The following is a 27,978-nucleotide window of genomic DNA, read 5'->3' as shown; positions in this document are numbered from 1 at the left end:
TGTCCTTCCTAAAGATGAAACATCGCCTTCCTTCCTCTGGGACTTCTACTATCTTCATGTTGTCACAGACTGCTAGCACTCACAGCTTCTCATGGAGTGACTGAGGTCTCTTTTCCTTTCTGTCAGCATTTATACTTTTTCTGATGAATTTCTGTGTCTGCCAGACTTGCTTGTTTCCTGCGTGTCCTTCCTCTCCCACTGTTAGACTCCTTCCCTCTGCTATAAAGTAACTTGGGCTGGTGGATAGGCAACAATTTTTATTGTCTACTCAGTTTAGACAGATTAGGTCAGACAAGTCAGACCTCAGATGAAACCTCAGGTATGCTGTCCTCGGAAGGCATAAACGTTGACTCGGGTGGTTAGATTTGTTTAGCAAATTGGGATGGATTGGCGTGTGCACAGCCTTCCAGCAGTGTGGAGTAGGACAGGGTGTCTGTGCTATCAGCGTCAGTCTTCCATCGTTGTCTGTCCTGTTGTATCAGTCGGTGTCTCCCTCCAGCTGCCTCTGCTGCTCCAATGCCTGCTGCCTCCGCATGTCTAGTCAGGTGACTGCAGCACGTCAGAGCACCCTAACTTAACCTGCATGAGGCTCGAGTTCACAACCTCATCCTGGATCCTCAACGCAATCCCTGCAGGCCGCTGCATTTGTTTGTGTGTGCGCGTGTGTTTTATTTCATACATTCGTTTGAAAAATGTACAAGGAGAGTGGCCCTGTGTTACCTGGTCCAGTTAATAGAGTCATGGCATTTAAAACTTATTGTTGCTGGAAAAGGTGTCTAAAAGGCACCTGGACTGACTTTCATTGTCTACCTGTCCAGTTTTAAAGTCTTTCTGAATGTATATGTTTGTTCTTCATGTATATGTATGTCTGTGTGCAAGAGAGAGCACAAAATGAGGAGAGAGAAAAAGTATGTATGCGTTTGTCAGCATAGTGACGTCACTGGTGTTTCTTGCTTCGCCTTTCTAGAAGAAGCTGGTTCAGTCGAGCGCGGGGGGCCTCCAGTCTCCCCGGTCTTCAGCCAGGCCCCTGCTCATGAGAACCTTTTCAGATGAATCCAATACTGTCATTTAAACAGGTACCAGCCCACCTTCAGGACATTTAAGCCAATCAACGAATCGCTCCCCCAGTCAACCTCCAGCAGTTGTTGTCTCTAACTTTAAGTTTTAACAACAGAATCAAAGGCATAATGGCATACATGCCACATTCAAAAAGACGCATTGTGTTCATATGTGTTGTATATGCTGATATTGGCTGGCTGAAGAGATGCACTTTATCCATGCCACTTGTTTTGTGTCACCATATTCATTAAAATGGTCAAATGGTGCACTCATTCAACAGGTGAATGCACCCGCTATGTAGCAAAATGTTTTTGCATGGACACATGCTCCTTTCAGCCTTCCACTGTATTCAGCTCATCTTACCTGCATGTGCTTTTGAAATCCATTTTTTTAAATTTCAGTCGTGGACTGGCCGTCTCTGAGTGTGAGCTGTCCGTGTCGGTCTCTTCTTCACATCTGAAAGTGTGAATCGATAGAGCTGACCTGTGATTTCTGACTTTCTGACGTCCATGTGCTGTTTGCAGTGTGGTGGTTTAGTCGTGGTTGTTTTCTCCTGTGTGCACATTGACACCTGCATTGGTGGTCGCTGCCTGCTTACTGTCTTGGCTAATAATGAATGCGTTTGTGAGAGCAGTGCTTAGCTCGGTGCATGACTTTGGCGTAAACTCAACCCAAACTCTGCTGTTTTACAGGGGGTAGACAAGAAAACATTGATCACATAAATTAAAATGAAATCGCCAAAATATTTAGATTTTTGTACTGTTTTAAATATGGAGAGATTATGAATTAAATACAGACATTAAATGTATATTATTAATAGTCCAATAAATCTTTGAGGATAATAAAAACCCTTCCTCCTCCTGATTTTCATCCATCTTGGGCAACCAAGTCTGTATTTGTTCCACATTGCCACATCTTTGTAACATTTCTAAACAGATCATTTTGGAATTATTACAATTGTATGTATTTATAGATGTATTATAATAATTGGCTATTTGTTTACATCATACTGTCTTTATTAGACATTATAATCTAAATCAATAATAACGCTACTTATTCCTACAATACATTGTGTTAAATTGCCCAAGATGTTTTCAGTTTTTTTTTGTCCACCCCCTGGTAGAAGGACTGAATGTCACCACTTCCCATCAGTGTTGGGTCACCGGCCTTTTTGCAACAGCTTTCAGTGTTTAACAAACATTTTTATTCTCCCTGTAGCTGTCAGAGGAACGCCTCCTACAAACATCCAGGTAAACTACAAAGAGACCTAACCTTGTCTAAGTGCTTCAAAGATCAGCAAATGAGTGTGGGATAATTTCCTTTACTAATTTCTGTTTGTCTCTGGTGGAGGAAAGGGTGACTTTTCTGTGTCATGGTTTGTGGTCAATCGCAATGTGTTCTCTGATGATTTGGGGTGGTTTCAAGGTGTCCTGCGCTTTTTCTGTTGTTGCCCGTGATGCCAGCAGAAAGTAACATTTCCTTTGTCGTGCTTTTTCAGATTGCACCGGTCACACCACTATCCTATAAGCACCTGATGGAGCGCGAGTAAAAGGCAGCAAGGACTCACAGCAGCAGGATACAGCCTCATTCTGGGTCCCGTTCCAGTCAGGGCTGCCTGCCATTTTAAAATTGGTGGAGGTAGAAAAAAATATGACGACAGAAGAATGATGACTCTGGGAAGGGATGAAAAGTGGTTTAGCAGTCTTTTGACTTGCGTGTTTCTCTTCTGCCCAATCCCAAAACCACCCACTTTCCCCACGCATGCCTGCAGAGCAGTGCCCTGCATTATTTTATAAAATATCTACACAGGTGACAGGCATGAGTTTTCTTTTTCTCACTTTTTTAATACTAGCTTACAAATGAATGCATACATGGCTGCCTTGTCAGTAGCTCTATTCAACTGCTGTGTTTCAGCAAGCAGTTGTAATATCCACTCCATGAATGGTACATCTGCATGAAAGAAGGCTCTAAAGAACACTCCACTGATGGTCAGTCACTGTATTTTGCAAACATTTTATTTGATTACGGTCTCAGCGGTTATGATTCAAGAGGTTATTCCACTTTACGCTTATTATTTAAATGGTATGTTTTAAAGAAATGCGCTCATCAAAGATCCAAATCATTCAAGATGACAAGTTACTGAATGTCACTTCAGTCCAGGTCAGAGCAAACAGACTGTTAGAATATTCTTGTGGTTTATAGATGATTGTAATTATTTGATTTTATGAATGAATCTGAAGAATACTAAGGTAACGCAGGGGTTAACTGTGGCCATATTAAGACTCAATCCAAAAAGTATGTGTGTTTAAGTAAGATTGTGAAATGGATTAGAGAAGTTAAGTATATTCTGGCAATGAAACATTGCTCAGTCCAATTAAGATGAATAAATTAATATATGTGCAGTACTGTATATAGCTCAGAGATCTATGTTAGCATCTGCTCAAAGCCAAAAAGATAAATGTTATACGATCAGACTCCGTCCACACCAGTGTCACCTGGAAGTGACAAGTCGGTGTGTGTTTGTGTGTTACATAAGTGCAAATGTACTGGACGAGAAAAGCCACAAATGCCTGTGAAATGAAAACCAGGATTACTTGAACCTTGTTGATTTAGTTCCATGAGACATATTCTGCACTATTAAGGAAACTGGTTTCTTCATTAAGTAGACGGTCACTAAGGCACATGAATATGAGTGCAAATATACACCGCTTAGATGAGAGCATTGCACAAACAATAACCCACCACAATGTACACATTTATGCACACATGCACTAAAGCCTAAATGAGGTATCTATATTCATAACCCATTATCTAGCGCGTATATTTTGTCTCAGTCTGGCTGAAGTTGGAATATAAAAAAAATTAAGCTCCAGATCTGCAGAGTCAGCGTAGTTAATGCCACTGTGACTCTGCTCTCTCTGTTCTTGGTCAGATCTGCTGACCAGCAGGATGACAGGGTGGACTCTTTGGCCCTTTGTTCCTTCCTTTAACTTCTCGTGTGTAGTGCTTCATACATTCCATTTAAACATGATTCACTTTTAGATACTGTTTTGAAATATTTTTTCCTCTTTTCCACATATATTGTCTACTTTACATATTTATTATTAAGTGTAATTTTACTCACAAATGTTATATTTTTACTACATAAATCTTTTTTATTGTGGAGAGTGTTCAGCTTTGTGCCAGTTGAGTTAGCTTGTTTTACTAAAGCCCTGATGTGAGCCCACGCTGTTTCCATCTGATAGTCTTTGTCATGTGTAAAGAGACAGGCAGCCCCTTCTCTCAACAAATTCACCCCCAACGTCTTGAGGTCAGCCTGGGAGCCATGTTTTGTGTCGCCAACTATTGTAGAATCTGTTGTTGCGGTGATTTTAAAGTTTATTACTTCACTGATCCCTGCTCAAACTTTACTTGTACTAGTACTGGCTTTATGTTCAACGCCACTGACTAAAGCCTGACAGAGCTGATACAGTGCATCGGCAGAATGTAGTCATAATGCCAAATGGAGATTTAAGAAACTATGTTATATTGTCATGTCTTTCTGCTTCATTTCCTCCTAAAAACGGTCTAGGAGAGTGAACGCCATGTTTTCTACTGTGACATGCTGCCTCCAGACTGCACTGTGCCAGTGATACTGTATGAAGACAATGAGAGGGGCTGCCTGCTTTGTTAACAAATAAAAACCTTTAAATGACATCAGAAATACTATTTTCAGAGCATATATATATATCTAATGTTTTGCCTGTTTAAATGAAGAGTTAAAAACAATGGATTGTATTTTTAATGCAACCTTTTTCCAGCCACTTTTATAAGAAAATGAAAATATCTTCCAAAAAAAAAAAAAAAAGCACGAGAGGCTCTGTGGTCGTGGGCTCTATCCCTGTCTGTGAGGGGTAGAGGTGGACACCTTCAGGCACCTCAGCAGCTCTGTCATACAGCAGGGACACCTTGCCACCTCCAGCCTTTTGGGTCTCCAGCTTCAACACTCCAAACCTCCAAGCTGAATGTACCTCTTTGAAACCAGTGTATTCAAAAGATTTTCTGTAATAAAGCAGAATGTTTTCAAGATAAACCAACTGCCTTGTGCTTTGTTACAGCAGCACTTGTGTCAGCAGGTTCTGTGTGATGTAAAGATCTGTGTGCGTGGGTGGTTTAGTGTGTGTTTGTGTGAGTTTGACCACGCTAAGCAGATGCTGTGCAGTAATGAGATGGCTGAGAGGCTAAGCTGGATCAGCTGAGTGGCTGCGTATCAGGACGGCGTGCTGCTGCTCTCCCGCTGCTCCGTGTGTGGCCTCGTCAAGAAAACTTCGAGCACTGTGTGTCATTGCATAGCTGAGATCTACATACATATGCTGTCTGTACACATGCTTTCTCTACTCAAGTCTGTAGTGTTAATGAGCACTGATCCATTCAGAAGAGCTGTGGGCTGAGCAGTGGGGAGTTGAGAAAGGCTCTGTGTAACAGTATGTACACAATGACACCCTTTCATATTTGTTCTTTGGTTTGAATGTGATTGTTGTGTATTAAGGGCTGTGCTTCACATGGGCCAAACTTGTTGGCTGAGGGTGTGGAAGATTTTCAGTTTCCTTTTTATTTTTTTACAATAGCTCTATTCTCCACTGTGTGTGTGTGCATTATGGTAAAGATGGAGAGAGAGACGAGGGATGAACGCTGCGGACAGCCTACTGTTTACTGTTGCACAGTCAGCCTTATACTGAAGGCATAAAAAGCCAAAAAGAGCATGAAGGGAAAAGTTGGGAGGGAGTTGGCAGTGTGTCAGGAGCGGACTCTTGAGCTCTGCACAGTGCAGAACTGACGCAGAGAGAGAGAGGGAGAGAGAGAGGGAGGGCAGGGGAGGGGAAAGAGAGAGGCAGACAGCAGTGGCCAGATGGAGCCCTGTTTGTTTTGAAGTAGCTAACTGCTGCTGAGAGTAGACAGGCTGTCGGCACTTGTGTGTGTGTGTGTGTGTGTGAGGGGAAAAAACACACAACACCCAGTCTGGATAACAACGGGACAGCAAACTAACGTTTTACTGCTTATGTGGACTGGCCTTCTGTTGAAGCTGTTCTCAGTGTGGAGACACTCTATGCAGCTCAAGGTCAGAAAGAACCAGCACCAGCTCCAGGGAACTGTCCCATCTGGATCGTGGCACCCGCAGAATCAGGTGGGCGCAAGTTTCCCTGTTCTATCTCCTAGCTTGTGTAAAACTACACCATGGAGGACTATAGGACTCTGAAGAGGATGTGAGGCCTGGACTGCTGTTAATACCTCCCACGACAGCGTCGGTTCTCCCAGCCTGATCCTGTGATACAGACGAAGGGAATGGGCCCTGCCTCGCTGCAGGAGGAGAGAGAGCCGGGGAAAGAGTCCAAGGAGGAGATGGAGAGCTACCACTGCCTTCTGCAGGCTGGCTCCCAGCTTGAAAGCACTCTGCAGCGTGAGTACACAAGATGTTGATTGTCCTCACTTACGATAGCCACTATCAGGTTTTTGAATATAATCTTGTAGCTACTCCCAAACTATTCCTCTTTACTACATTACACATTGCTCATCTCAGCACAGCACTGTAGACTGACATGTACCGTAGCAGAGGTCCATTTAGTTTGATTTACAATGTTCACTTGTAACTTCTCTGAGCCATTACAGGAAGTAACCGGAGAACTGCACCATGTACTGTATCTTAGGTTAGTCTGCGTTATTGATGTACCAGTTCCTGCAGCTTTTCTCCAACAGTGGGCTATTGCAGGGATTACGTTGGCTATTTTAAGCCATCACAGATGGATAGATATTTATTCAAAGTATATGTCTGTAGCCTCAATATCTGTTGATTTTGGCATCCATCAGCGTCTGACAGTGATAGAGGCAAAACTGATGCCGTCGCTGTCAACTGAAGCGAAAATCTGATATAGTGGATTGCTTAGAATGTACTCAATGCATCTTGTAGTATTTGGGGTATGTTGTTGTGTCATGTATTAACTTTGTCTTCAAAAAGACACTCACACATTTGTCAGTCACCATTTTTGATTGTGAATTTTGCAAATGACTCGGAAATTAGAAAAAGAAGGCAAGATGATGGACAGAAATAGTGCCTGATGTGACTGATGTGAACAGAGCAGCATCCTCCTGAGGATAATGTGATTACGTTGGGATCTTGGCAGCCCTGAGTTATTGCCTAATTGATGGGCCTTTGGCTCTTTATATCTCCTGTGGGTTTATTTTACCTGGTCTGTGGACGTAACAGAGACAGCAGGGAGAGGGCCATGCTGAGTTTCTATTTATACCAGTGTGAAATGTGAACCATCTCTTAATCCTAATCTATTTACAGGGGACGCAATGGTAGTCATACATAAGAATACAATGCTATATGACACAGTCATTTTATGTAGTTAGTAGAAGTATATTTTATTTTTGTTGCCTATTGCCTTGCCTTTTATACCATCAGAATATCATTCTCAGTAATAGACTGAGAAACTTGGAGTCTGTTATCATTCTTTGAGTCATGAGTCATGTAAACAATGTGACGATTTAATGGATTTGGGCCATTTGGAAGTTTCACAGTACTCATGACACCAAATCTCATGACTCTGATTGTCGGACAAAACCTTCAACAAGACCGTACTCCCATGGGGATACAATCTAAATCTTCTGCTCCTAAATGTAAAGTATCTTGTGCCTTGTGTGTTTCCAGTGGCTCTTCCAAAGCGACTAAACATTTTAAATGTTTCCAGAAATGACACCAACTCTTTTCAAAGCTTTAACTTCAGCTGACAGTTCACACCCTTAAATGGTGTCGGCTACAACTGAAACCTGAACTGCTCAAGTGCCTCAACCTCGAGTAAGACTCCCACACAACTTCACGCATACAAAAGATTATAATGCAACATTTTTACTTATTTTTCATAAGCAATTTTCGGCATTACTGAGCACAGAGAGACAGGAGAATAGTCTCTTGCAAAGACTCTTGCAAAAGTATTTGATGCAGAATACATTATATGACAACTTGAATTGTGATTTATCAAAACGCTACAAAGACCACTAGCCCATTGCATAGGAATAAATACACATGCATACACAGTTTATACAAAATACTACATGAAAAATGCCATGTATCACTCCAAGAATTAATAACTGGAAATCCTAACAAAATACCCAAAGGTGTTATGTCACAGGTCTACTGAAGTGAATCTTAAAAGCACTGGCCCTCCCCTCGCCAAAGCCTTGCAGAGCTATTGTGCAGGCTTTGCCATTCTTGCCTTTCCAGTATAAAACCAATCTAGTTTTCATGTATGCCAGCAAGTAATTTTCTTCCACCCTTTTCTATCAGGCTGAGCCACCCACCAGTTTAATCCTCTAAGCATTTAAAGCTTCATTTAACAAAATATCTCGTGACCTAAAAGCAGTATGAGGCCAGGCTTCTGTGTACTATGAACATGCTTGTATGTGTAAGAGGGGATTTCTTGCCCTGTAAGGGATTACACAAGGCTGCTTTTTGGAATATCTATAATATCAGACTGAATGCAATGTCCATGGGTAGGTGCACTCTACATTTGAACCAGCCTCTTCTTATTTTCAATTCTGCAGTGTCACTAATATTCACTGAACAACGTGTGAGCAAGGTGTGCCATCGGTTAGGAAAAATGGGACTTCATATTGTTCTAGTTCCTCGGTCACGACTTGTGAAAAGAAAAGACGCAAGACTTTATATTCAGGCAGAAGTCATGTTCAAGCATGTTCCGCCTATTAATGCAGACGTCTCGCCGTGCCTATCAAGTGTATACGTCTCTGTTTGTAGACGTTGGTTTTCACTTCACTGTTCAATGTAAAAAAAACAAACTACATATAAATTCCCTTTGATTCAGTCTTGTAAAAGAATAAAACATGGAAAAGCTGAGAGCAGGTGAGTGCTTTTTATATGAGGTATGTTCAATAAAATCAGCGCGGATGGTTATCAGTGTTTGCACAACAGAGATAAGCTCTGTGACTTGAGCTTTGTATGCAGACTGAACGCGTTGGTCGGAGCCTCGGCCTCTTGACTGGCCGCAAATCTCTGTTTCCATCCACACTGGCAAACAGTTCTCTTTCTCTGTACGTAAGGACCGAAAAACAAACAGAGGTTATTTGACTTTCACCTGAGCACACTGTCCTGGATGTCACCTGGAGAGGTCATGAAGCAAACTCCACTCCAATACAGCACTTTGAAAGAAAAAAAAAAAAAACTCTAAAAAAGCACACTGGGATTTCTTTCATTATCAATATTTTGGGTATTAAATTGACTTTGGTAAAATGTTTGAATATATGTATAATACCTAGAAATATTCATATATTCGTAGAAATGACTTGGTGCCAAATTTTAAGTAGCACTGTGTTGTCTATAAGTCGTGAACAGTCAGGCCTTGGGCATGATTGACAGACTACAGGGCATTTTATTTGGCAGAGTTCTTTTAAAGCATTCAATCATGGGATGGACTGGTCGTCTGGCTGGGTGAGGGCGGTGCAGTGTTTCCACAAACTGGCAAGTTTATTAAACACTCTGCAGTTTGCAGCACAGGCCACCCTTCCTGTGATCAAATACAGCAGAGGTCTGCAGTATACTGTATGTGCACTGCTGTATTCTCTTCTCATTTGCTTTACATCAACTTTTAGTGCAGTCAGAATTGTGAAAAAAAAAAAAGCTTGCTTATCAAATATATGATTGCTTGCATTAAACATTTTAATGCAAGCAATCATACATTAATGTGACCTGTGTATTTTTTTTCGCCTTCCTCTACTTCTCACAGTATAATACAAGTATTCTCATGCATTCTAGCCACCAAATCATCTCAAAAACATGCTCGACACGACATATACTCATTTAAGATTTGTTCCAACCTCCTGAATATCCTTCAGCAACTTATATAACAACTCAAGTGTGACTGTAACTCTATCCTCCATGTGTGAGTGCACAGTCCAGCCATTGGTCCGTCCGTACCGTGGCCTGGCTTGTCTCCTCTCTGTTACAGACACACATCAAATATTCAGCAGGTACCAGTGGAGCTCATTACTCGCTCCTCGATAGCCTCACGGACACTATTACTGCAACCGACTCATGGAAAATAACACCTCCCTTGCTCTTCCTGTCTTTCTTTTGACTTCTCTCATCTTTTTTTCTGACTGCCTTTTTCGATCTCTCTGTTCCAGTTAATTTTTAATGTCTCCATCCATTATGGATGAGGACGCTATTTAAAATTTACTGCACAGTTAATCTGTTGCATGAAACACTGAACGGGGGAAAGGCATTTGGGGTGATTTATAGTACCCCCACACTTTGCGTAATATTGTTATAATTGTAATTATTGTTTGCTTCACATCTGGATTAACCCACCCCGGTGCATCAATGGGCTGATGTAAACCTAATTTGAAATGCACAGACTGCTCTGTAGGAGACTTTAACATTTATTGGTTACTCAGACTAGAACATGAAGCATGAGAGGAGATGCTGTCAGTACTCCATCATCGCTTCAGATGTTGTACATCATCTAATGTGTTTTAATATTGTCAGTGTCTTTCAATTGATGTTGCTTTATATCTGCAACAGCAATGCAGCATTCACAGCTATCTTTCATGGAACGCATTAATGTTTAATGATGTACAGCAATTATAAGATGAAAGTAGGCCCAGGCTGGTAAAGCTTCGGTGAGCCAATTTTTTATTTAAAAGGTTACACTTTGTGCATGATAATGTACATAAAAGTGATCACTTTCATCTGAGGGTGGATTTAATCTTGTTGCTGGCTGAAAAGCTTCTCAAATGTCATATAGATCAATCAAATGCAGTGTATGTATCGTTGGTTTTACACCTTGCCATCGCTGAGAAAAGCGGTTGAATGAGTAACACATTTTAAAAAACACTGCCCACTGTTCCAAGTGTGCTCACGTGTGCAGTATGTGTGTACATATATACATGACTAATGAAGCTGATTACAGTTGTTGTGGATACTGCTTTTCAGAATCCTTAGTTGTTAGACTTTGTGTATCTGCTTCCAGAGGTGACTGTCCCTGTGAGCTTGAAGGAGGTGGGAGGCTATATAGAAAAACAGGTGGCATACCTGTCAGGTGAGGACTATTTTAATATTACCATTTCCTAAGTTACGTAATCTACGCAATTTAAAGAAAATGATTACTAATTTGTCTTTTTTTCTTTCCCCCCAGGAGGCCGTGGGGAAGACTCCAGCGTCATCATCACCCTCCCAGAATGCTCAGCTTTCAGCGACATTCCAGAGGAAGCGTTAGCCAAAGTCTTTACGTACCTCACCCTCATCCCTCGGTGCGTCCTCCTTCATTTATTCCCGTCTGAATCTCTCCCCCTCTCTCTTTCTGCAGTGCACCAAAAGCTCAGTGCTTGTATTCCGAGCACAGCTGCTCTGGCCTTCACTGCTGCTCAGCTCAGGATCAAATGTCCTCCTGATGTCCTCTATGTCTAAAACTCATCCTGCCAGGAGATTAAGTTTAAATTGGATCCACCCAAGGGCCTTTTACATGAAACACAACTCATTTGTGTAGATGTAAATCACATAGAAATGATATAAAATTATAGTCAAACCAACTCATGTCATTGTGACTGTTTATAGTTTCACCAAATCCACTAGTCATTGCGCGGAGTTATACCAATGTCTATTTTTGTTGCAGAACGAGGCAACCAGGAGTCAAATTTATCATCATTTTAGACAGAAGACTGGACACATGGGCCTCTATCAAAACTGCACTTTCCAGGATAGCAGTAAGTGTCACAGTTTCATGGAGGTTATTTTACGTAACAGATTGTGTTGCAGCTCAAACATAATGTATGGGATAAGTAGCTGCTGCAATGTGGCCGTGCTTACAGGCTGCTGTTTAATTTATGAGCTGCTGTCCGTGGTGCTGAAAACCTGAGCAATGTCTAGATAAGATCAAATCATTTATGCGTCATATTAGAGTTTGAATACTTCCCAGTGGTGCATACTTTTAGAGAAACCTAAACATCCTATGTGTACTTGGATGCCCGGCTGCATATTGCTGCAAATGAATGAGTAAGCAAAAATTGTGTGATGACGCGGGATGCTGAGTGAAGGAAAGGATGGAAGGCGAGAGGGAGGGAGGGGGTGAGGGACGGAGGGGGGCATTGCAGAGAGCGCTGCCGCCCTCCGCCTGAGAGGCAGCAGCAGCGCTGCGTCTGTGGTAGGGCAGCCGGAGGAAGCTGCATACCTCGGCTTGGCACCGATTTTCAGTGATCCGACGGGAATGTACATTTAACCGAGATGGCCTCTAACACCATGACTGACTGCTTTTACCGGCGAGGAATGCCGAAGATCCGGAGGAGCCCGGTAAAGCTTGCTAGGTTGCTTATCCTGTCGTCTGAAGAGTTTGTGGGGAAGTTTTGCAGCGGGCAGGGCGAATGCTGCAGTGGCACCGGCTGTGGCTGCTGGCTGCTGAGTGTAGCACTGCGGTGCAGAGCGCAGTTATGCTTAGTCATGCGTCTGGCTGTGTGTGAGACCTGGACTAAAATCACTGTAGACAGACTGATAACGCATGTCTGTCTTTAAATCTGAAGAATGTTTCAGGACAAACTGATGTTAGAAGTGGCGTCACATGGCAAATAATAAAATGGAGGCATGTGATAAATATCCTGCTTAATAAGTACTAGTGCAGAGCTGGCATATGCATCATATTCCTGCTTGATGTAAATGTTCAAGTATGTACCAAAACTACTTCTAATTCATACATCATCTGTATGAATTGGCTTTATTTTTAGTTCAGTATATGTATTGTTCTCCTCACGTCTTCCTCTAGGTTTGACTGTTCTGTTGTAATACAAGCAGCTTGTCATAAGTAAGCTATAATGCAGATGCTGTCTAGGAAGTCCTTCTGTGTCAGGCAATGACCTCAGACAACCTACAGCTGAAATGCAGTGTATGATGTACGTGTGAATAGTGCAGAGACTGAACCTTGAATCTGCTGCGTTAAGCTGACAGTAATCGCCTGACTGACGGAGCAGTTGAGACCGTAAGTCTCTCCTGTCAGATGTGGAGCCTGTTAGCGTTTGTTTTTCACACACGTGTCGGCTCTGTGCAGACGTGTGAACGTGAACATATTGGAAACACTGTTTGCACCACAGTGAAGTGTTTGTGGTTCCATCCGAATCCTAATCAATTTGCCCATGGTTGACCTCTTCTCTCTCGTCCAGGCTTCCTTTCCTGGGAACCTCCACCTGGTCTTGGTGCTCCGACCCACTAGCTTCTTCCACCGTACTGTCACTGACCTCGGCTTCCGCTTCAGCCAGGAGGACTTCATGCTCAAGATGCCAGTAAGGCAGCTCAGTTACCAAACATGTCTCACATCACAACAAGGTACACCTCGTTCTTGTTACAACTCTGAGCTCCATGAGTCAAATGCGGCCGAGTGTATATGCTGATTTCAGTTTTTCAAACACTTCTCGGATGTTTCTAATATTTCCAGTAATCTAAATTCTTTCATTTGAGAAGTATCGGTGGAAAAATCTCATGTTTGTTGTGCTATTTCCGGCATGTGTATCTATTATGAAAATAGTCGTTTACATGCCAGATGGTTCCTTTCATTCTGGTGTCTACAGATAAAATAATTGCCTGTGGTTGATCATACTCCTTCCAGTATGGCACAGAAAACTGCCCAAACCCAAAATCTGTGGTGTGTTTTTAAAAACATGTAATGATATGCACAGTCCCAAGTGTTCTTGTGAGGTCTCAGGTTTTGTCTGTATTTTTAGGTGGTGATGCTGAGCTCCGTCACAGACCTGCTGCGCTACATTGATGAGAACCAGCTGACATCGGAGTTTGGAGGCACGTTGGACTACTGCCACAGCGACTGGATTGTTTTACGAACGGTAAGTCACAGGTTATGAACCAAAGTGGGACCAAACAATAATCTGTATCATCCTTCAACATCTCCCCGGTGTTTTCTTTTGTTTTCTGTGACAAATGTATAATCCTTTTCATGTAGCTGCTGCCAGATATTCAGCACATGACATTTAAAATACAGAAGAGAATCCATCTGTTCGTCAAACCTGTCAAGTCGGCGTGCTGTTAACATGCACTTGAGTGTCTGTGTCTCACTCTATCTCCCTGGACAGTGGACATTGAGCCACACATTGTTAAACATTTACCACATGAAGAAGCTCTATGCCACAGTGCCATACATTATCTGTGCACCAGTATTACAGAATTCCCTGTGTTTTGTTTGCTTCTGCTTCCACTGCAGGCTATTGAAAGTTTTGCTGTAACAGTCAAAGACATCGCACAGATGCTGCAGAGCTTCGGCACCGAGCTGGCAGAGACGGAGCTGCCCGATGAGGGGAAGACCATTGAGTATCTCCTCGAGTCTCACACTGACAAGTACAGAAAACTCAAGGTAAGGTTTCCACTGTATTTATGTCATACAGATTTATTAACTTATTTATGATCTAAATTCTCCTTGTTGATAGGAAGCAATCAGGTCAGTGTCGAAGGAGGGCCGTCATCTTCTCTCCAGCCTGGAGACCACTGGGAAGGAGGATGACTCCCAGTGGGACGTGAAGCTGGACTGGGAGACAGTGCAAAGGTAAACATTTATCACAGAGGAGGACTCCCTCATTGGTTCTGGAAATTCTCGAATATTCTTCTTATTGTAATGCAAACAAATAGCACGTGAGGCAAAGTCCTTCTATTTTTTTAGGCTTCTTCTTCAGCTCAGAGACATGGAGTCAGCATTTGATGGCTTCTTCGAGAAGCATCACCTGAAACTTCATCAGTACCTGCAGTTGCTCAGATATGAGCAAAGCTTTCGGGAGGTTAGTATTTCATGAACTTGACATGTATACATCGATCAGCCACAACATTAAAACCACTGACGTTGGAAGTGAATAACAGTACAGTGTTGTGCTGGGAAACTTTCTGACCTTGCATTCGTGTGGATGTTACTTAGACATGTACCACCCACCTAGACCAGAACAGGGACCCCCACCCCATAGCAATGACACTCCTTGATGGCAGCAGCCATCCCCAGCAGGATGCAGCCTGACACAGGCACACACAGAAAAACGGTTTAGGAACAACTCAACAAACATGAAGAACAGCACAAGGTGTTGACCTGGCCTCCAAATTCACAAGATCCCAAACTGATCAAGTATCTGTGGGATGATCCACAGAGGCCCCTCCCCTCAACCCATAGGACCCCATTTACAACATCCTGCTACCGGACACCACAGGACACCCTCAGAAGGCCTATGTCCATTCTCTGATGAGTCACAACTGTTTTGGAGGCACAAGGGAGACCTACGCAGTATTAGGAAGGTGGTCATAATGTTATGCCTGACCGGTGTATGTTCGATATATGTTTTTGTGTATCTGTAGTCAGTAACATATTTTAATTTATCACGTTTCTGAATACAATCATGCAGACACAAGCTACATTGTGGATGTAAAACCTTTAGGAACAAGCAGATTGGCCTTATATTACCGGTATAAATTTTCTTCTTAATGTGTCTATGTATGTTTTGTCCTTTTTCTTTTTAGACGGAGTTATGTCTGGAGCATCTCATGACTCAGGAGAGGGAACTGTCCATATCTGTGAACACACTGGCTCAAACAGAACAGGCTCTCAAAAGGCTGGACTGTCTGGAATCTAATGCACAGGTCAGTGTCTCTCCAATCAGTGTCTTAAATTCTGCAAACTGTGGCACCCCTGCAGGAAGCAGGCATTAAAAATGGGCCCTTTATCAATTGTCAGTGCACTTTTACCCTGTATTTTCTTGCTTTGTTTTGGTCCATAGCTTGTGTTTTTCTTTTTATTCCAAAAAATAACAAAATATATCATTTATCCAGAGGTCAATATAAGAATAGTGGATTTTTAAGGACTTCAATGTCTCAGTGTCTCAGTCAATAAATCTGACTCTTTCCGTCTTGTGTTTCCCTGTTGTCTCTGTTCAGGAGGTGATGTCTCGAGCCCAGATCATCATCCTTCATGGACACCAGCTGTCAGCCGGTCACCACTACGCCATGGCTCTCATTATGCAGCGCTGCAATGAACTTCGCCACTACTGTGACACACTCTCTGCTGCTCTTAAGACCAAACACTCTCTTCTTCTGCAAACACACCAGCTGCTGCTTTGTGTCGGGCAGGTATTAAGAGACGTGCAGTTATTTACGGGCAAGCAAGGGGATGCGTATATCTTTATAAATCACACATGCTCTTTGTCTTCAGGCTCAAACTTGGTGTGATGATGGCGCATATTTGTTGGCCAATCAGCTGGTAGATAGGTTTCAGTCTAAGGAAGGGGCCCAGGCTGCTCTGAGAGACATTGAGAAGTTCTTGGAGGCGGCGCCGTCTATGCTGAGCTCAGGACTTGACATCCTGGCCATGGAGTATGAGGCTGTCATCACACCTCAGCTTCAGGTTAGGAAGCTTGAAAAGAATGTCACATTATTTAACTCATGATCATAAGGAAAAAGGCCTTTTGATAGACTTAGACATGTCCTTCCCTTACTATCTGTATCTTTTGTCTGTTAGGCCCAGATTGGGCAAACATTTGACAAGCATGCAGCAGTACAACAGATGATCCAGAACAGACAAGCCTGTCTGAGGAAGCTGGCTGACAAGCATGTGCGGCCGGTCCAACTGGTGGCCCCAAGGCCTGAAAACCCCCCACGCTCCAAGTCCCCGCTCTTCTCCCCAAAGCATGGTACAGTGCGTGCACACATCTTATCTCCAAAGAAAGAATCATTGTTGGATTAGAGACCTTGTCACCTCATTTATGCACACTTGTACAAGAGTGATCTTTGTTAGAGTACATGAAACAGCACTTGTCTTCAGTTAGCTGCCCAGATTTGCCTCGTATACATGCTTTTCACAAGTCAGCTAAAACTCTAACCTAACCTGTTTGTCTGTTTTCCAGCAGCATTATGGGGTCTCATCCCAGCCCTTATGGCATGGCATCAATCCCTCTCCCCTTCGCATCTTTCCTTTAGGCACCAAAGTTAAATTAACACATCACAGGCTCCCAGTGTGTAGCACCAAGGTTTTCCTGAGTGGCCTTTGGGGTTAGCATGTCAGCTTTACAAATGAGCCAGAACAAGGGCAGAAGGTATAATCAGTCCACTGGGAATTACCGGACTGGTCTATTAGTCACGATAGCTGCTATAGAGCCATATGTGATTCATATACATTAAAGAACTTTTTATCTGCTTCTCTTGTCTCAAGGGAACCTACACAAAGCTAACCATATACAGCAGGATCCAATTAATATAGTATGTGTTATCTGGAGTGGGTGTCCTTTTTCCATTTGAGTGCGTCTATTGTGCCTCTGAATGCACCTCTGTCCCTTGAAGTATAAGTGTAAAAAGATGAATGAGCCCTTATCCACGTCCATTCTTGTCTTTAATGTCTTGTACTTTATACATAGTAAGCCAAGTTATAACAAGAGGGTGATTATGAAGCCCTCTTAGGCTCCTTTGATTCTCACGATGTCAAGTATCAAGAAAGGAGATAAAGGGAGATGTGGTTAGTTTGGACTGATTTCTTCTGGCACAAGCTTAACTCCACTTATTTGCATCCACACACATGCAATACTGTTGATGAATGTAACATGGCACATGCTAAGGCACAAACACTCAGTCAAGCTTGATGTAAGGATTCAGCTGCTAGGATCAAAAGGATGCTCACGGTTCTGTCAGACTGTTCTTTAGATCTGTACATGCTAGTTTCAGGCCTCACCTTAAGAAGAAGTAACTTATTATCAGTGATTACCTAGAATGTCTATCATGACTGATTAATTTTATTTTATTCATTTATTTTTCATTATTACTTAGCAATCAAAAGCAAGGGTCATGGGCAGCCAACTGCTTTGAGTCAACACTGTGCACACAGCCTTAAAAACAATAATTCTGTTTGATTTAGTGTGGGCACTTTGATTTAGTTATTTCTCCCTTAGAGCATAAGAAAGTAGACTGCGTTTAAATGATCCTCTTTGATGAGCTCCTGCTGATCTTGCTTTCGCAGGTGATGGTTTGAAGTTCACATTCGATATCTCTCTGCCGGGCAAGAGAGCATCACGTAAAAGTCCCAATCCCAACCCTAGAAAAGTAAGTAAAAACAAAATAAAAATGGTATTTTTATTTTTGTTTTGTTTAGTCGTTTCTGTTCTTTTTAAACCCCCAAAATGTGCGAATATTTGTTATCTCAAATGATGTCGTCCTGTTTGGTCCAGTAATTAGTTCAGTTTATCAATATTTCCTCTGAAATTACATGGGAGAGTCAGCGCTTTCCATCTGTTGTGTGTTCAGATAGAAGTGATTCACGACTACCAGGAGAGCCGGGGCTGTGTGTCGTACAGTCTGGATGGAGACGACAGCCCAGATCTCTTGAAGCGGTGAGGATGAGGCATCCGTCCACCCGTCTGTCTTGTCTGTCTGTCTGCCTGACCTCGGTGCTGCTCTTGCTGTTGTTTACTTTGTGATTCTCTTTGTTCAGTGCTAATGATGGCCTCTGGCTCTCTCTCTCTCTCTCTCTCTCTCTCTCTCTCTCTCTCTCTCTCTCTCTCTCTCTCTCTCTCTCTCTCTCTCAACTTCTGTGTGTGTGTTTGTGTCGAAGTCATGTGATGAGGGAACTCATAGAGACGGAAAGAATCTATGTGGAAGAGCTACTGTCAGTGCTGCTGGTAAGAAAACACACATGGTTACTTCTTCTTCTCATATACGTTAACTGTATATTTGTTGTATTTCCTGTTAAATTATTCCCGGTAGTACATCTTTTATTCTTTTTGTCACTTCTTCTATTGTGTTGCCATAAATGTTGCAGGGTTACAGGGCTGAAATGGACAACCCAGCTCTGTCGGGGCTCCTGCCCCCAATACTTCGCAGCAAGAAAGACATTCTTTTTGGAAACATGCCTGAGATCTACAATTTTCACAGCAGGCAAGTGACTAATGACTCACATGGCATATATACCAGTCTGACCATAGGGAAATAGACAGTAGTGGCTGTAAATTTCAGTCAGTCAGAACACTGCAAAGTGATTGTCTTTTTAATCACAGAGGTTATTCTGGTCAGCCACTGACCAACAGAAAACTAAAACACAAAGCGGCTGTTACCATCAGTTGCCTCCATTCTGTCAGCCATACCACAGAAATAAATAAAACAAAGTCCCCCAAGCCAAATAAATGAGAGATTCAGTTTTCCATTATATTCCATTTGTTTAATGGTATGTCTGAGATAGAAAGTCAATTTCCTGAACTATTTCTGTCCATTTAGTTTGACTCTTTGCACAGCCATTTCCTGTTTATTGCTTTTTTTGCTTTGTCGAGAATAGCAAGATTCCCCAAAAATATGAAAATGACCACAATTTCTGAGCTGTGAATACCTTTATATTACACAGTATGAAGTAATGCTCTTACTTGAATAGCAGTTAAATGTTAATCTGCTAGATGCTGATGCTAAATAAAAATGGTAGCTGGTTTACATGTGATATAATCAGGTTCATCAGCTTTTTCTGTGCAACCTTCATAAGAGGTGTTTTGGTTATAATGTAAGGGAGACCTACACGAATCTATAACTATTATTTGGTTATAAATTATAAATAAATTATTATAAATGCCAATAACTCCAGAGAGAGATTAAATTATAACTATGGTGGTTGTTGTTGTGTATGGAAAGGTTATGCTGCTAAGGCTCATGTGTGGGTGGGAATAGATTCAGATGATGTTGGTTTCAGTGACTTTTGAGATCTAATCCTTGGTCTTTCTCCTCTCTGGGTATCCAGGGTTTTCCTTCAGGACCTCGAAGGATGCCTGGACACTCCTGAAAGTGTGGGAGCATGTTTTCTGGAGCGGGTGAGATGATAAATGAATATGTTGCGTTACCTCTTCGTATTTTTTAGTCATTGTGCGCGTTTTGTATCCATATCATTAGAGCAGATGTCTCTTTGTTGTCTCCCCAGAAAGAAAGTTTCCAAATGTATGAATGCTACTGTCAGAATAAGCCACGCTCTGAGGCACTGTGGAGACAGTTCTCAGACTGTGGATTCTTTCAGGTCAGTTTCCATCAGCGGTTTTGACACAGTATTTTTCACACACTAAGAATTGAGAAGCGGTTGTCTGTCGCCGACAAGCGTGACGTTGTTTGTGATTTTATGTGTCTTTGTAAAGGAGTGTCAAAAAAAGCTGGAGCACAAACTGGGCCTGGATTCCTACCTGTTAAAACCCATCCAACGCCTCACCAAATACCAGCTGCTGCTCAAGGTTAGAAAGCAAACTCGTATCTGCTGAAGTATTTTTAACTCCAACCACAGAATCTAGTGACTAAACAGCACTATCAGTTTTCTAACTCTTGAACACTTGTATTCGTGTACGGATGTGTTTACCTACGTGTGTTGCTTTTGTGTGTTGTCAGGAACTGATTAAATACAGTACAGACTGTGAGGGCGCCTCTGAACTGCAGGGGGCGCTAACAGCCATGCTGGACCTCCTCAAATCAGTTAATGACTCCATGCACCAGATAGCCATCACAGGATATGAGGTGAAATGTCCTTTCCTGTGGATGACTGATAAGAGCTGGGCTTTTTGAATTCTAATTAGTATAAATGCGCTCAAACATGCACAGAATATATGTTCAACCAAGGCTTTCACATGCGGTAAATTCTCCCTTCCATTCTCTGCAGGGTGACATTTGTGAGCTGGGCCGTGTGCTCATGCAGGGTTCTTTCAGTGTGTGGATCAGCCATAAGAAAGGCCCCACCCGCATGAAGGAGTTGGCCCGCTTCAAGCCAATGCAGAGGCACCTCTTCTTGTACGAGAGAGCCCTGCTCTTGTGCAAGCGAAGGGAGGAGCACGGAGACGGGAGCGACAAGACTCCCTCATACAGCTTCAAGCACTGTCTCAAGGTTGGTGCACGTGCAGCTTTTTGAGACACTGGCTCATAAGTTAAACTGTATTACTAACTGAAACTTTAAAGTTATATGAATAATAATAAAAATCATTCTTATTCATATAACTTAAATGTGTCAGCATGGAGATAATTTTAATTACTTTAAACACAGATCAGCCACAACATTAAAACCACTGACAGGAGAAGTGAATAATATTAACCTTCTTATGACAAGTTCTGCTGGGAAACTTTTGGACTTGGCATTCATGTGGATGTTACTTAGACATGTACCACCTACCTAGACCAGACCAGGCACCCCCACCCCATAACAATGACACTCCTTGATGGCAGCAGCCATCCTCAGCAGGATGCAGCCTGACACAGATACAGGCACAAAAACAGTTTAGGAACAACTCAACAAACATGAAGAACAGCACAAGGTGTTGACCTGGCCTCCAAATTCACTAGACCCCAAACTGATCAAGTATCTGTGGGATGATCCACAGAGGCCCCTCCCCTCAACCCATAGGACCCAAAGGCCCCCACTAACAACATCCTGCTGCCAGACACCACAGGACACCCTCAGAAGGACTATGTCCATTCTCTGATGAGGCACAACTGTTTTGGAGGCACACAGGAAATCTGCACAATATTAGGAAGATAGTCATAATGTTATGCCTGATCGGTGTAAATTGCTGGTTACAATAATATAGTATAATTATTAGTAGTATTTGTTGATTTATATTTTACTTTAATCATCTAAATGAGAAAAATACCAAGCACCCAAAGAATTCAAATAAATGTAGTGGAGTATAAAGTACTAACATTATCTTTTTTTTAGCACCAACTAATGAAGTGAAGGATCAACTGGAGACACAGAGTTGATATTGGTGTTGTTGTTGTTGTCTTTCAACACATTTAAGTTGCCCAGCTGGAAACAGAACCTGGTTGTGTTCCTGTAACACTTCTTCTGTGTTGATGTGCTGAGGGTGTCACATCTGGTGTCACACCAACAGCTGCACCTCTTGATTTATTATTGAGGATGTGGGGAGGGAAGCAGTCACACAGCGGAGGCGCGCGTGCAAGCGCAAATGTTGGTGTTATGACAGGACAGATGTGTTACATGATGTAACTGTGATGTATGATGCGCTGCTTGTGCTGCTCCTCCTAATGTGTGTGTGTGTGTCTCGGTGTAAACAGAATATGTCTCTTGGCAGATGACTGCTGTGGGGATCACAGAGAACGTCAAGGGAGATGTGAAGAAGTTTGAGATCTGGTATAGTGGCAGGGAGGAAGTGTATGTGGTTCAGGTAAGGAGTCTAAAAAAAGTATAAAAGTATATTTCAGAAGTCAAAATAAGTCAGATAATTTGGCTGCAATTTTAAATAATTTCAGAGCTGCAATGATATGACGAATTAATCAGAAATAACTTTAATCACCTAATATTATAATGATTTTAAAGCAAACTTACATTATAATATCCTCAATTATGAACATATTTTCTGGTTTGGGGGCTGTCAATAAATGTCTGTATGGAAATCTTGAATAGATAAATGCATTTATTGACCTTTAAATGACAAATGATGATTGTGATTTTTTTCTTTATTTTATTTCTTTGTTCTGTTTTAATTAATTTTATTTGTTAATAAAAAACTAAACAAAGACAACTACTTTCAACTACTACAAATTCCTTTCAACTGTAATTCTTCTGCTTCAGTTATAAAAAAGAGAGAAAGAGAAACTGAGAGAAAGAGGGGCTTACATTGCAGCTAAAGAAGAATATGGCAGTCGGACATGTCTTGTTCAACTTGTAATGTTTCTCTCTCTCAGGCTCCTACACTGGAGGTGAAGATGGCCTGGCTGAACGAGCTCCGCAGAATACTGACTAACCAGCAGAAGTTGCTCAGAGGTCTGTGAACAACTTAATATGAGGGAAAATTCTAAGCACAGAGGTTCCCTTCATCCCTCAGAGCTTTGAACTGATTCTCACAGCCCTGAGAGAGCATGAGAACGCTCCACGGCTACTAGGAGATCCTTTTGTGCTGGTCCCAAAAGCAAGGAATTGAACGCACACTTGCAAAACTGAACTTCCTGTTCAGAAACTGAAATCTCTCTTTAAATCCCCCTACAATACCTTGTCTTTTGTTCTCACAGATGAAGCATATCAACACGGCCAAATGGTTGAACACATGCAGCTCTCTCCACCGCTCTCTGAGAGGTCAGTGCCTGTGGTTGACTACAGACACAATAAAGATAACGCATGACTCTAAGCCATAGTTGCATAAACATAGAAACACACAGACCTATGCAAAACACAAACACATGGAGTCACAGCGCCACTAAATGCATTTGGTGAGTTTTCATATCTGATCAAAGCTTGAGTGAAACATTTCACGTCGCCCTGGTGCGATGCTTTGTATGTGGCGGTGTGTGACATAGGACATAGGCCCCACTCTCTTCACTGCTGTCTAGTTGCCTATCCCCACTCCTCCCATCCCCCACCTGCAGGGGCATGCGGCCGTCCAGAGGGGTTCCCAGGGGCTGTCTGCCGGGGCTGGACTTTGTCTCGCTGTCAGCTGACGTGTTTCTGTGCCTGCGATCCCGGAGCCCCCGTCCCCAAAGCCCCCGGCAACGGCCCCGGCCGCGGCCCCACCACTGCCCCCAGCGCCACTGACCTGCCGTAACGCTCAGTGGTAAACTCAGCCTGGCCTAGCCTGGCACACCTAACCATGGCATGACGCACCTTGCCCAGCTTGGGAACTAAAAACACCAGGCTGCTGTGTTTGCATACTGATCGTCAGCTACACTCCCTTTTTGTAGCCTCCATCCTGGTTCATAACTGCCCCCCATGCTCCCTTGCTGCTTTGAGAGGCCAAGCACCTCCATGGCTTTCTAACAAAATAAATCCACTGCTCTCATTTCTGCATCTTAGATTTGCTATTTTGCATGAAATGCAAAGGGCAAACAAAAGAAGACTTTAAGTTTCATTCCATAAATTTTCTTGATTTCCTCATGACAACTGCTTTTTAAGATGGGGCTTGTTTTTTGAGATCTGATCAGTCATCTGTGAAATGTGCTTCCTTACTCAGTATTCAAAAATAAATGAACCATATCTTTAAATTTGGATCTGAACAAACTGAGACCAGATCTTCCCTTGTGTTGACACATGTGAACCCTGTGTGACCATTGTGTTGATGGTGTGTAAGTTCTACTCCCCGGCTGTTACGGAGAGGCTTGCAGATGGCTGATGTGTGTTCTGTGCTGTCTGGCTGGTGCCTAAATGGTCATGGCTGTGTGAGAAAGAACAGGACAGAGTTGTTCTTGACACTGATCTGAGGCCAGCTTTACTACTAGTATGTTTTATTTTTGTATGAGTCAGATTTGGGAAGCTGACTCCAGATTGTATGGCTAAGGATAACATCTATCCTGAGCGTTTGTGTGATGCTGCAAAGCATTTGCTGATTGGTATTGTTTTGTGTTATTTTCTCAGCATGCAGCAGAGGGTGTCAGTGAGCTCAGAGGACACCGAGTCAGGGAGGAGCAGTCCAGACCCCCAGCCACACTCCCCTAAACACCAGCACAACCGTAGGAGTGAGTAAATCTCATCCCTGCTCATTTATGCTACAATCAAGTAGATACTTACTAACTAAATCACTGCAAATTGAACAATTTGACTTGCTTTGCACGGTGTTCGCTAGTGTTTACTTCATAATCGTAAACTAATGTAGACATTTGACTTTTCCCCCCTCAGCAGTTCAGGTGTACTTTGACCTGAAGAACCAGGTACATCGAGGAATTTGGGGGAAAAAGGTCCAGCTACTGAGATTAGCTTTTGATTCTACGTTCTTGTTAATTGCCCAGTAAGTGATAAAGTGGGTGATCATAATGCAGACATAGTTACTAAGTATCTACATGGTGCCTTTTTAAAGTGTAATGTTCGTGAAGAAAGTATTTAGCACCGTCTTTGATACCAAGGTGGCGTCTCTATCCCAGGTTGGCCCGGAGCACATCACTCGGTAGACATCTGCGAGGGTCTGGAGGAGTGGCCTGGAGGTCGGGACGCCTTCCACCCATCTGACACAGAGGAGGAGGTTTTGGTGCAACTGGTGAGACACATCAGACAGAATACAATAGACCAAATGAAGACTATTGATAAATATTAAGATTCTATTCCTTATAAGGGAGTTTAGTTAGTCCAGGGAATAGTATGTATTTGTGTACTAAATCAACTGAACTCTGCTGATGTGTTTAATTAAACCTCTGATATCTACCTATTCACTAAATAAGACTCCGGTTAGTGAAACAGCATGGAATTTGATGGATAATAATAATTTTTTTTTAAACAATAATTTTGTGGATAAACATGGAGAAAAAAGATCATGTGAACCTACTGATGCTTCCAGCCCTCTGTTCGATTTTCTAAAACTGAAAATCTAGAATATGTCAAATGTGGTCTGAAAAATGTACCAAAAAAATTTGAGTTGGAAAAAGAATAAACATGGAAAATATATGGAGCCCTATTTGAAACTTCTGCATTTTTCGCCAACTAAGAAATACTGTAATTCTAACATCAGTCGTATTCTTTCATTTAAAAGCTCTATATTTGCATTACAGTATCTTTAAATTGTCTTTTTAATTCTCTTTACTTTAATTTTGATCCTGTATTCTGAGCTTGTGCTGCTGTGCCAGTTAATGTTGCTCCTGTTGGATGTTTTGTGCTTTATTGTGCCTTTGTAAGACACACCGTCAAATTTTTGCTTTCTAAAGCGGTGTTTAAATAAGTCTTCTATAGGTTAATATTTACTTACTTTGTGCTTGTGTGACAGTTTTCCTTCTGTGTTAGTCTCCAGGCAAATACATGGCTTTGGCTGACTGTCCCAAAAATGGACCAGAGAGCATCACCATCAAATGTGGAGACGTGATCCAACTACAATGTGAAGACAACAGGGGGCGCTGGTGAGTTTCCAGCCACATGATGTAGGTAAATCTCTCTGTCAAGGTCAGTCAAGATCAGTCAAATAGTCCACATGAGAGGAAGTACTGAGTAGCTAAATGATTTGTGATTAGAGCTAATGTAAAGCTAAACGAAGTAACAAAGTTGATTTAAGTAATTTCTCTTATGTTCTCTCTCTTATCTCAATACTTTGTGTTCTTCATCCTGACGGAAAGGCTAGTGAAAAATCTCAGTCGGCGACAAGAGGGCTTCATATCAGCTGCCAGCCTGCAGCTGATTATAGGAGACAGCAGCCAGGAACACTCCACCAGACTAGGGGGTCAGAAAAAGACTTCAGTGACAGTTTAATGTTGACTCATGGCATTTCCTGACTTTGTTTTTAAAAGTCTGTGTATTCTCTTGTAGACCCAGGGAATCTGAAGGCGAGGAAGCTCAGCTCTCCATAGAGAAGAAAGCACAGAATGTGAATCTAATATTTACCTGTGGATGATGAACAAACAGAAGGAACAGACTGAGCCATAGCTGTCTCATAATTGATGCACTATCCGCCACCCACTCTTCACTCCCCAGTGCAGCCTGCTTTCTTCAGCACAGTTCAATCATGAAAGAGAAGAATGTGGGAGTCAGCAGAGCTGATTTTCTTCCATGGCTTTGACTGATGATCTCCTGAACTAGCGTTTTCTGATAGTGAAGGTGTGCGGTGGCACCAGCACAACGGCGAAGGAGCCCCCTTGGACAATCAACAGCATACCCCTGGATCCTATTTTATCGATTGGTGATTACTGTCTCGTCCCTCTGGCGCTCCATCTGCAACACACACAGTCAGGGTCTGTGGATCAATCTGTGGACTCTTCATTCCAGATAATACTTGAGGTTACAGGATCTCTGAGTGCTTGTTTGTGTGTTCTTGTTTGTCTCAGTGTGTGCTGGAGGGATGCCAACCAGGATTTGCCTGAAACATTTCTTAAAACAGAGACTGTTGTACGTATATATGGTGTCATTTTTAAAATTCATTGTATCTTGGAGTTTCATCTTTGTGTGGTTAGTTGACACTCTCCATTGTTCGTTCTTTAAGGCACTGCTCTTGTACAGTCTGGGAGTTAAAATGCCAAAATGTGCCATGCCATAATGCCTTTTTTTAATTCCTGCTCTTTCAGAGTCTTTTGCATAGACTGTTTGCAAAGTCAAATGCTCTGTCCTTGCTTTAAACTGACCTCAGAAATATTCAAAAGGCACTTTAATGAGGTGGAAGGGCAACTGAAACTAAAAAGCCACCTATTGTCTACTGAATGCATTCTGTGCTTGCTTCTTTACCTCTCTTACTGTGTACTTCACCCTATTCTTGCTGTCCTTACCTTTATTTGTTCATGAATGTATGATGTGTCACCGAGGCAGGGGAGACATATACCCCCTGCACGGAGGCAGCAGTTCATGCGTCGATGATGGTAATGTAAGACACAGACGAACACGATGGAGATTGATGGCAGCGTATTCCTCTGTGTGTGCCATAGACAAATGGGAGGCGCGTGCCGCAGAGCGTGAAATACTGTCATTTTCCTCAGGATCTTTTGGTAGCTGACTGTCAGTCACAGCACAGACAAGCGTGAGTGAGGCAGAGGAAGAGAAGCAGTGAAGAAGATTCTGCTGTGTACTCATTCATCACAGAGCCAGTATCCTCCACAGCATTACAGCTCAGTTAAGCTTGCGTTTCCCATTAAAAGGGATCATACAGCCAACATGAAATGTACCCTCTGTGTCTAACACTTAATTAAATATTGATTGCAGACTTATATGAATTTACCACATCAAATCGAGGCCCCAGTCGGAAGCCTGCCTTTGATACGCTGCGTTTGATATGGAAATGAGTATAGAAAGCAGCACGGGCTGCTGCGCACTACATACTTCCTATGTTGTTAATTTATTTATTTTGCTGTCATGTTGTTCCTTCATATTGTGAGGTATTGGTGTAGTCCCAAATGAAATTATGTCTCCATATATTTACATGAGCTATGCTTGACTCCACAACACCCCTTTTTATTTTCCCCTTTCAGCTTATATAACAAAATCAGATGGTTCCTTTGTC

The 27,978-nt window shown here is 42.4% G+C and overlaps 2 protein-coding genes across 5 annotated transcripts in view; both read left to right on the top strand.

Moving 5' to 3' along the window:
- The window catches only part of atp11c (ATPase phospholipid transporting 11C (ATP11C blood group)), a 39,148-nt gene extending 33,380 nt beyond the window's left edge, over window positions 1–5,768 (top strand). Inside the window, exons 29-31 of one of the 4 annotated variants that reach the window (XM_084549329.1) lie at window positions 968–1,076; window positions 2,278–2,309; window positions 2,558–5,768. In XM_084549329.1, the coding sequence (XP_084405455.1) occupies window positions 968–1,072 (105 nt within the window). In that variant the 3' untranslated portion in view covers window positions 1,073–1,076; window positions 2,278–2,309; window positions 2,558–5,768. The remainder of the gene's footprint in view (window positions 1–967; window positions 1,077–2,277; window positions 2,310–2,557) is intronic. The other 3 variants (XM_084549331.1, XM_084549330.1, XM_084549332.1) reach the window with 3 other exon arrangements.
- Window positions 5,769–6,020: 252 nt separating this feature from the next.
- mcf2a (MCF.2 cell line derived transforming sequence a) lies at window positions 6,021–26,414 on the top strand. Its single transcript, XM_084549686.1, has 30 exons — window positions 6,021–6,496; window positions 11,082–11,150; window positions 11,247–11,361; window positions 11,724–11,814; window positions 13,258–13,377; window positions 13,816–13,932; window positions 14,307–14,456; window positions 14,530–14,645; window positions 14,760–14,874; window positions 15,599–15,718; window positions 16,013–16,204; window positions 16,287–16,478; window positions 16,593–16,764; window positions 18,081–18,163; window positions 18,365–18,450; window positions 18,672–18,738; window positions 18,879–18,994; window positions 19,839–19,908; window positions 20,016–20,108; window positions 20,224–20,316; window positions 20,468–20,593; window positions 20,736–20,957; window positions 22,159–22,251; window positions 22,772–22,850; window positions 23,096–23,159; window positions 24,432–24,532; window positions 24,935–25,047; window positions 25,785–25,897; window positions 26,111–26,214; window positions 26,301–26,414. The coding sequence occupies exons 1-30, from the start codon at window positions 6,382–6,384 to the stop codon at window positions 26,339–26,341; spliced, it is 3,348 nt and encodes a 1,115-aa protein (XP_084405812.1). The 5' UTR covers window positions 6,021–6,381; the 3' UTR covers window positions 26,342–26,414.
- The last annotated feature ends 1,564 nt before the right edge of the window (window positions 26,415–27,978 follow it).

The sequence above is a fragment of the Chelon labrosus genome, assembly GCF_963514085.1.
Source record: "Chelon labrosus genome assembly, chromosome: 8".
Lineage (NCBI taxonomy): Eukaryota > Metazoa > Chordata > Actinopteri > Mugiliformes > Mugilidae > Chelon > Chelon labrosus.
This window is presented reverse-complemented; position numbering and strand designations above follow the sequence as displayed.

Excerpts from the sequence above, each read along its gene's own strand:
- mcf2a (XM_084549686.1), top strand. The coding sequence starts at position 6,382 with ATGGGCCCTGCCTCGCTGCAGGAGGAGAGAGAGCCGGGGAAAGAGTCC. Across the intron at positions 6,497-11,081 it reads GCTTGAAAGCACTCTGCAGC|AGGTGACTGTCCCTGTGAGC; the intron begins GTGAGTACACAA and ends ATCTGCTTCCAG. Across the intron at positions 14,646-14,759 it reads GACTGGGAGACAGTGCAAAG|GCTTCTTCTTCAGCTCAGAG; the intron begins GTAAACATTTAT and ends CTATTTTTTTAG.